Source organism: Dreissena polymorpha, chromosome 10, assembly GCF_020536995.1.
Source record: "Dreissena polymorpha isolate Duluth1 chromosome 10, UMN_Dpol_1.0, whole genome shotgun sequence".
NCBI classification, from domain to species: Eukaryota; Metazoa; Mollusca; class Bivalvia; order Myida; family Dreissenidae; genus Dreissena; species Dreissena polymorpha.
In genome coordinates, this window is record NC_068364.1 from 5,835,003 (window position 1) to 5,845,311 (window position 10,309).

Consider the following 10,309-nt stretch of genomic DNA (forward strand, 5'->3'; position numbering starts at 1 on the left):
TTCTCAAAATATCGAATCGCGTCGATACGACGCTTTATCTGTTGGACGGCCCCTTTAATACGTGTCAAGATTACGGAGAAAATCCGGCTATATTTCCCGTTCACGTTATTTTTTGTGTTTTCAAGATTAATTGTCATCGAAAGAAATACAATTTATAAAGATGCGTGTAAGCACACATGGGCATATGTGTCATAATTACAAAGTGTAACATTTTACATGATTTGCAATCCAGTGTAATGTGTCTTATCATAAAACCAGTTGCCCTAAAATTCGAAATAGTGTTCCAAATTTAAAGATAACGCATTAACTTTGAACAATAGAACTGACATCAAACTAGACCTTAATTGTTGAAAGACTTTTCAACATGGCGCTGTTTGTTGACAGACAGAGACTGATAGAAAGAGAACGTATAAAAAATGATTGCGCTTTTTCTGCCATTTTGTGCATGACTATCGTTTTCTCGGTCGGATTCATTGCTTCTTCAGTATATTTGGTAAATGTTATTTTAGTTGGACTTTGTATATATGTTTATCTGCAGAAACGACGTTATTTTTGATAATTGGGCAGTTGCGGATTCGTTGCTATTAGCGGCAATGGCGGTTGTAGTGGATGCAGACATTGTAATGATAGTCATGGCGATAATTACAATTAATAAGGATGAAGCTGTTTTAGCGTGGTGTGGTGGTGGGGGTGAAGATGGTGATGATAATGATGATAATGATGATGATGATGATGATGATGATGATGTTGTTGATGATGGTGATGTTGATGATGATGATGATGATGATGATAATGTATGATGATGGTGATGATGATGATGATGATGATGATGATGATGATGATGATGATGATGATGATGATGATGATGATGATGATGATGATGATGGTGATGATGATGATGATGATGATGATGATGATGATGATGATGATGATGATGATGATGATGATGATGATGGTGGTGATGATGATGATGGTGATGATGATGATGATGATGATGATGATGATGATGATGATGGTGGTGGTGGTGGTGGTGGTGGTGATGATGATGATGATGATGATGATGATGATGATGATGATGATGATGATGATGATGATGATGTTGTTGGTGGTGGTGGTGGTGGTGATGATGATGATGATGATGATGATGATGATGATGATGATGATGATGATGATGATGATGATGATGATGATGATGATGATGATGATGATGATGATGATGATGATGATGATGATGATGATGATGATGATGATGATGATGATGCTGATGATGATGATGATGATGATGATCATGGTGGGGCTTTTAATATTTGTTAGAGGGATGCAATGCTAATGTTTTGGTGGTAATTTATGATGGCAAAAGGTGTGCATATGTTTTGGTAGTAAAATGGGCGATGACGGTATTTAAAATAATGTATGATAAGATTTTGATTTAGTATAAAATAATATAAATAATTTGATTAGTCAATATTTTCAGTACCTTGAAAATGCCGCTATGGAATACCAACATAAGGAACTGCAAGACCAGATTGAAGAGTTACGAAGGCAACTGAACTTTTCTCAGGGGACACAATTCGACACATCCGGTATATGAATATAGTTTCTTAAACATATCATTTTAATTATTTAACTGATTGCCATGATGCTTAAATGATAGATCATCTGATAGATTGATTGATGGATTTATCGATTGATCGATGGATAGATGGATGGAGGAATAGATGGATGTATGGATGGAAGGATTGGTTGATGTTTTGATAGATGGATCGATGGATGGATTGACACGACGTTTTTTTTATTTATTGATTTTCTTGTTGATGTAGCGGTTGATTGATAATTCAATTTATTTCTTCATCGATTCATTCATTCGTATATTTAGTATTATTGTCCACTTTGATTGACTCAACATGCTGTTTACAGATGACACATTAGTCGAGCGAGAAGTAAACGAACTCTTGAAACAACTTTCAACAAATCTTTCGTTTTTGATGGTCAACCTCGATGATTACGATGTTGCCAACGAAGCTCCTAGTCACACAGGTGAAGTTGACAACAATAAACAAATCCGGGAAACAGAAAATCGTGCAATTGACGAAAGAGCCGTCAATTTTTTCGATTTAATTTTAACCCAACAGGTGATATATAAACTTTAGAATACATGAGCTGCGTTCTGAGAAAACTGGGCTTAATGCAAGCGCGTAAAGTGTCATCCCATATTAGCATGTGCAGTCCGCACAGGCTAATCAGGGACGACAGTTTACGCTTTTATTATATTTTTAAAGTGTCGTCCCTGAATAGCCTGTGTGGACTGCACAGGCTAATATGGGATGACACTTTACGCGCTTGCATTAAGCCCAGTTTTCTCAGAACAAGGCACACATGATATTTATCTTCTTTTTTTGTCTTAAATGTTTATACAGCGCCCAACATCTGCCTTGCTCTTTTCTTTATGCTTTTTTAATATTTCATTGAAAATTCCGAAAATGTAACACACAAACATGAGTTTATGTCGATATAATATGCTTATATTTGGCTTGCATTCAGTATTAAATTAATGAAGTATGATGAAAATTATTCTTTGTTTCAGCGCCAGGTTTTTGAAAAATACTGTCACAATCCGAATGACACGTGCCCCGTATACCCAGGTAAGGGTGAATCTAATTATTGCTGTTTTTTTTTCTTTCTTTTTACCACCAGCTCACAAATGCTTTTTTTTCAATTCATGATTCTCGTTTGATTTTCTTTACTAAATCGAAAATTATTTCAAATTGGTTAGCTGAGACGTTTTCCGCCTTGCATCCGAGAGGTCTCGTGTTCGAACATTGATACACAGTTCTTGAACGCTGTAAATATGGTTTCAATGACACTAAGTTTAGATTTTTCCCAAATAATGGACACGAGCTGTCAACGAAATGGAACATAATAAAACTTAAGAACTGTTTTAGGTCCGGAAGGCGAAAAGGGATCTACAGGGGACAAAGGTAAGTATTGAGACAAAACAAAGGGCCATTTCCTTTAATCAATATTCTTAATCAAACATGTATTTCATTAAACATTTATTTTAAAACATATTTGAACAATTTGAATAATCGCAAGATACGTTTGGTTTTAGAGCTTTCTTTAAAAATTGCGTGTCATGTTCAGTAAATGTAGATTTTCTTTGTGGCGTTGTTTATCGGAAAATAAACAACGATTTGGTGCGTGCGCAATACACGATATGGCGTTAGCCAAAGTGATCTAATGCAAATCTTAACAAAAATCTGCGTGTCAAACAATTTATCAGTGAATCCATGCGATTTTCTTAAAAATAAGTTCCTGACTCAATCATGCATGATTGTTGTTTTCTAACCTTGTATCAACAAAACCTTTATCTATAATTATTCCCAAACTTTGCATATTTATCAATCATGTCTCCTATTTCTTGCATAAACTACTTTTCATAGAAATAAACCGTATTTTAATAATGTGTAAATAGAACCATAATGAGAAAAATTCTATGAGAAGTATGTCTTCTGTTTCAATCCTTTTCTTAGACTTAAATCTTGTATTATGCTTTTTATATACTATATTTGCGATTAGGAATAAATATTGTATAACGTAGTGGTAATATTGCCACGCAACAACATGAGAAAATTTGTGCATTGGCTGAATACAAAATAATCATTTTTTTAGTTTGTAAATTTTAGAGTTTATTGCATGAACATACGAACGTTATTCATGTACATAATGTAAACACAATATAGTAAACCAGGCACGTGATTTGTAAATCGATAAGATGGAAAACAAACTCATTTGCTTATAGCTAAACTACGGAATACCGTTATGCCATCGTGGTTACACATTACAATCCAGAGGGCGACAATGCGATAGTGCGATAGTACGATGGCGGAAATGCGATAGTACGACAGCGACAATGTGATAGTACGATGGCGACCATGCGACAACGCGATCGTACTATCGCCCTCTGAATTTTAATGTGTAACCACGATGGCACTAACGGTATTCCGTACTAAACTGTGTATATAAAGTAGACATGGAACGTATTTATAGTACAAACATGAACAATATAAATGAAGAATGAATAAATAAGCAACATGCGCATTTAAGCGAGAGATCTATTTTATACTTGGAAACGGTTAAATACCAGACAAAAACCAATGTTTTAAGAATGCTTCTCGCCTAACAGGTCCCACAGGAAGTACCGGCGTTCAGGGGCAAAAGGGAACCACAGGCCTCCGAGGCGATCCTGGAGTGCAAGGCCTCAGGGGAGCGCAAGGTGACACGGGACCTCCGGGACTTATCGGAAGCAACGGTACACAGGGAACGGCGGGTGACAAAGGGCCAGACGGAAGTGTCGGAGCAAACGGGTTAGGCGGTAGCGATGGGATTAAAGGGATGCAGGTGAAAATCTTAGGCGTGGCTTGCGAACTTCGTTATCATAGGTATCATCATCATTATTATCATCATCACCTTCGGCAGCAGCAACGACTTTCAGACAAATATCATCATCAGCAGCACCACAACCGCCACCACCACCATCATCATTATCATCATTAGCAATATCATTACAATTTTCTTATTATCATTTTGTGACGTTTTATGCATTTTCGTTGTCATAATTACCAACACAATCAAAATCACCAACACGAATAGCGATATCATCGTCATCATCATCACTATTATACAGTGGTGGTAAATATACACCGTCTTTAATTGTCCACTGCAATCGCATAATTTCAACCCTAATCAAGATGAGATGCACGAATAAAAGCAATAACAACACCAGTAGTAAAGAAATACAGCATTATCAATAAAGAATATTTTAATCAACACCTTTGTGGACCTTTCAGGGAGACCAAGGTATCCGAGGTGAAATAGGTTCAAACGGAACTTCCGGTATCCCGGGTGACCCCCTACAGGCGATCAATGGAACCAAAGGTGACCCAGGGGATAACGGCACTAAAGGGGCCACAGGGGACCAGGGTCTTCCGGGTCCCACCGGACAGAGTGTCAATAACCTTGGGAACGGCTGCGAATGCTTCAGTACGTATTAGTATGTTAAGGAAACCGTGAATGCTGGTATGGTAAAGAGACATGTTTACAGATTAGTCAAATGATTATTTAACAAATGCCATAGATATAAAAAGAACGTAAAAGCGTCAAAACCTGATTGCATACCCCCGGTCGGCCATTTTATTGTTTTCGGGTATGGCACTATTTGTTAACTGTTTTTTGTTCTTGCAATAATAATATAAGTTCTAATTAAATATTGAATGTTATTTGTTATTGGCGTCGCCCTGGAGGGCGGCGACTAGTATGTAATGCATTTTATTTTCGCTTATATGGCAGGAGAAGTTATTTTACGGATAAATGTATATATTTTTGTTTGAAGAATATCTTGCATAGTGGTGATTTTTTGTGTAAATTAGTGTAAATAATTACTGCATTTGTGTCTATTGCATTTATTACAACATTTATTGCCAATAATGCAAAGCTAATTGTTTTAATTAATAACTGATCCACAACTGATCACAGGGGATATATCACAGGGACTTGGCAAATACGCGAAACTTTCTGGTTTTGTATAAAAACAAATGATGGTTTGTATAAAAACAAAACATAATCAAAATAAATTTATTTTGCGGTTTTTCTAATTTGCTTATTTAGTGGAGAATCAATGTAGTACGATATTTGACGACAATCGCGCAAGCAAGTTTATTGGAAGGCGTAGTGGAACGAAAACGTACAATGTATTAGTTTGTTAATAGACATAATAACGATCGCTATACACAACTTCACCAAATAGCAGTACAAAAGTGAATGTCAGCCGGAATAGCTCAGTTGGGAGTTTTTTTTAAGAACCACATATAGAGCGCGACACGTATTAATCCAGGTGGTATGGGCCCTTTAGCATTATCCAACCATTACGTCCATAGTTATCTTCCTTAGAAGTTGAGACATTTTGGAATCCTCGTTCGAAGTCCAAAATTTTCATCCGATTGTTCCCAAATTTTTACCGGTTTTTTTTATCAATGAGGACCCAACCCAAACTCTATATGAGCAATATCGGACCATAAGTCCAGAATTATGACTCTTTGAATTTAAAAATAAAAGTGAAAAACTGCTTGGTTAGGTGATTATGTCAACATTTTTTATCAGATTCTTTCCAAACTTACAGTGTCTTCATATCAATGAGCATTTTTACCAAATTTAAAATGAGAAGCATCGGGACAATAAGTCCAGATTTTTTTCTATTAAATTCGACAAAATAAACAATTTCCACTTGTTTAAAAGATTTCACAACTTTCGTCTGAATTTTTCCAAACTTGTTAAGTGATTTTATATCAGTATTACTCGAACCCTATTGAAAATGATGGAGCAATAAATCTACATGTATTATGATCTTTTACTGAATTTCAAAGTACAAATGTATTGTGAAATGCAGCTTCTTAATATAATTAACAGTTTTCATTCATTTTTTTTCAAACTTTTACAGTGTTTTCATATCAATGAGTACTCAACCCCTATCGTAAATGAGCAACGTAAGAATAAGTTCAGAATCATCTCCCCTTGAAGTTGAGAAAAATATGAAATTACGCTTACAAGATGAAGCCGATTTTTTTAAACCTACACAGTTCAGTTCCATTAATGAAAACTGCACACGGATACCAGAAAAAAAAGGAAACCAATGTAAATACATTGTAAAATGAACTATGAAATATTTGAGGTTACAACACAAAATCATAGATAATGGTTATTTGGGGCTTATAACACAACATCATAAATACAGGTTATTTGGGGTTTATAACACAAAATCATAGATTATGGTTATACCAGTATCTTTTTCTATTTGTTTAAAATAATCGGCCAATATATTAATATTTACAGTAGAAAAAAAATCGTTCCATGCCATTGAGTGCCTTTTACACTGAAATTCCCGACGCCCTTTGATGCTTTGCATCAATACTTATCTTGTTTGTTATTAAATACATTTCATGAGATGTTTCAAATGTTAGCAAAAGATCATGACAAGTCCCTATAACGGCCTAAATTAACCCATGTATGCCTAGTGTCTAGGAAAAAGGCCTTGGCAAACAGCGTAGACCCAGATGATCATGCGGCGTCTCATCAGGGTCTGCGCTGTTTTTTAAAGGAATTTCAGTAAGAAATATTCTTAATATAGAAATAAATATACTAGACATCCCTAATTTGGGAAATAAATTGATCCAATTTATAAGGATGGGGGTCCACTAGGCATAACTGGGTTAAAGAATGTCTGTTGATAGGGTATTCCACTCTATGTTTTGGTCAACCGTAACATATCTTATTCTTATTTTCCATCTACTTTGCAATGGTGAGTTCTCTGGTGCAATCTGAGATGCGTATTAAATAATGTATGTCAGCCGATAAGGACAAAAATTAAAAAATAAAAATATCTTTCTCTTTCCAAACCGATCCACTAAAACGGTACTGCTTTCAATAGCGTTACAATGGTATAATAACTATAGTTCGACATTGAATTCTTCTCACTTATACTTTATTTATTTAATATTGATATTACTTTTTTGAATCTAATTTCCAAAATGTATGTTACGATTATTTATAGAACGTTCTTTCACTTTTGGTTTTAATCCAGCAAGATTGATTTGATTATCAGTCACAAATAGGGTTTGTAAAACCTCTGGAAAAGTGTCAGAGATTATCAGAGGCATAGTTTGAACAATGGTATTATGGATATATGGAAATCAAAGTATTTTCATCTGCATATTGACTCCGTAGAATAGAGTCAATAGTTATGTTTACTTGCCTCTTGGTGGGATTATTTAAGGAAAATACTCAGTTGTATTTGCCCATGCAAAGGACATCTTAGCGCCACAATTAGATAGGTCTCAAGGGAGAGCTCTGCTGGACACAGTAGGAAGTTGTTTAACCCATTTATGCCAAGTGGACTCTCCCATCCTTCTAAATTGGATCAATTTATTTCCAAAATTAGGGATGTCTAGTATATTAATTTCTATATTTAGAATATTTTTTACAGAAATTCCTTTAAGCGCAGACCCTGATGAGACGCCGCATCATGCGGCGTCTCATCTGGGTCTACGCTGTTTGCCAAGGCCTTTTTTCTAGACGCTAGGCATAAATGGGTTAAATATTGCCATATATGAGGCCCGCGCAATCGTTGAACGAAAAGTTTAGTGATTGTTTATATATTGATTATTTATCTGAATAATATTATTGGTAGTAACCAAGTTAAGGTTGCGATATATTATTACGAGGGAATTCTTTTCTGAAGATATTAACATAATTATCGGAGAATGTTCCTGCTAGTTTGGTCATTATTTTCTAAACCAAGAACGAATAATACTTTAAAGTATCAGACCTTGCTTTGCGGGATTTTACATCACAAGAAATGGTAATTTAATTAATTTGATACATCAGTTTGTGTGCAAAGTAATAGTGAGTTGGCTCTTACACTTTATCTGACCTAGTTTTTTAATCAATGATTATCTATCTTTAAGTATCACAAAAAACCGTCCTGATTTAAAAAAATCGCTAACATTCTCCAGTGTACGAGTTCTTAAAGATATGTAGAGATATATATTATGATGTATATTCATACTGAAGTGCCTTATTTGTCTAGTGATAAATGTTAAATCGCGCCCATTAAAAATATAGTCAGAAGTACAAATGTACTTGTACACAGAGTTTGAACATTAAATCTTACACGCGTGTAATTAATTTTATGCTTATCTGAAAGTACATAATGTACATTTTAAAACAAAACCCTATCTTACCTATCTGATCATATTTTGTAAGGGTCGGGACGGGTAAACCAACATTTTTTGTTTTGTTTAGCCTAAGAGTTAGCTGTCACGTTTTCACAGAAAACGCCAGTATACACTGAATTGTTAAACAAGCTTTTAAATAATTCAGAAAGCCATTTGCACAAATATATCATATTTTGCAAAAAAACTCAGTATCTGCCACTTTCTTTTTATTCATCGACAGAGAAGCCAAGTTTTCTTGACAAGGTCACAAATGTAGTTCGAGTGGCACCCGGCGGGAACGCCAACTTCTCCTGCATCGCCGACGGTAATCCGACACCGATGGTGACCTTGACCAAGGTTGCTCCGGGGTCAGGAAAAAGGTCAACGTATCAGCCGAATGGTCAGACAGGTAAGTGACGTCATACCGCACGTAAGGGGTAAGGGAATGGGAGATGTCTCGTGATTTGTTTGTCCCATGAGAAGGCCCGAAATTGTGCATAAACGCATATTCTTTTGATGCAATACAACATAAATAAATAAAAATTAATTACTGTTTATTTTAAAACGTATTGCGTCCTTTGCAACTAATTAGATGTACGTTATCAATTAGCGTTGTTTGTTTAAACAAGCTTATCTTAAAAACGTCGTAATAGTGCGTGGTTTGCGTAAATAAATATATGTGCAACTAAAACTGATGACGTAGCAAGGAATGAAAATCATGTATACCGTCCCCTCCACAGTCAACAGAGATATATTTAAGGGCGGTCAAAAACGTATTGCGTTATAATTAACCGATTTCATAAAAATAAAGATCCGGTTCCGTAGAAAGATTAACATTATCAACGAATACGCTCTTTTTTAAGAGAAGACTTTATTTTCATTGACATTTTTTATTGAATATTACTCATACCATGTGTACAACAGTGTTATTAACTTATTATGATTTATGTAGGAAATCAATAGCATTTTCTCCTGCCTAACCCTTGTTCTTTTTACGAATGGAAAGCAATGTCGTTAAGATTTGCGCTTTACCATGACATTAGCCACTTGTTGATGAAAAAGTACTACATTTATGAATATTTATGAGTTAAATTGCATACGTAGTGGGTTCATCGGGAAGTGAAATACAGGTCACGTGAGCGGTTATCGGTTGTTTGATCCACTAGATAGCTAGTCGGTTGTTCGATTATGGTCATGGGTTAAAAATTAGTATTATCTAGTGATTAATTGCCACCAAATCGTTGATAAATACCTCATTTTGAAAACGTTTTGACCTTTTGCAGGTTTCTACGCCATAACAAACGCCGGCAGCAGTGATTTCGGCGATTACATGTGCACGGCGACCAACGTGTATGGGTCCGCTTCAAAATTCTTCTCGGTTACACAATAAAAAGGAAAACTGCTTTTGAGTTGTTGTTTTCAAATTCGCTTTCGAACAAACTAAGTTTTCGTACAAACTATGTTTTCGGAAAGCTTTGCTTAAAAACATACAAACAATCAAGCTATTTGGAGATCCAATAATTGTCCATGTCATGCTACCTTTC

The 10,309-nt window shown here is 35.4% G+C and overlaps 1 protein-coding gene across 1 annotated transcript; it reads left to right on the forward strand.

Annotated features, from left to right (window-relative positions):
* Nucleotides 1–299: 299 nt before the first annotated feature.
* On the forward strand, nt 300–10,167 carry LOC127848474 (collagen alpha-2(VI) chain-like). The gene is made up of 9 exons (XM_052380953.1): nt 300–493; nt 1,475–1,583; nt 1,918–2,132; nt 2,585–2,642; nt 2,943–2,978; nt 4,184–4,398; nt 4,848–5,040; nt 9,007–9,174; nt 10,049–10,167. Exons 1-9 carry the CDS (start codon nt 365–367, stop codon nt 10,153–10,155), a joined length of 1,230 nt encoding a protein of 409 aa, XP_052236913.1. The 5' UTR covers nt 300–364; the 3' UTR covers nt 10,156–10,167.
* The last annotated feature ends 142 nt before the right edge of the window (nt 10,168–10,309 follow it).

What these genes read in the sequence shown, in the direction of transcription:
- LOC127848474 (XM_052380953.1), top strand. Translation starts at nt 365, where the DNA reads ATGGCGCTGTTTGTTGACAGACAGAGACTGATAGAAAGAGAACGTATA. An exon ending in ATTTAATTTTAACCCAACAG is followed by an intron (nt 2,133 to 2,584) that starts GTGATATATAAA and finishes TCTTTGTTTCAG; the next exon opens with CGCCAGGTTTTTGAAAAATA. An exon ending in GAACGGCTGCGAATGCTTCA is followed by an intron (nt 5,041 to 9,006) that starts GTACGTATTAGT and finishes ATTCATCGACAG; the next exon opens with AGAAGCCAAGTTTTCTTGAC.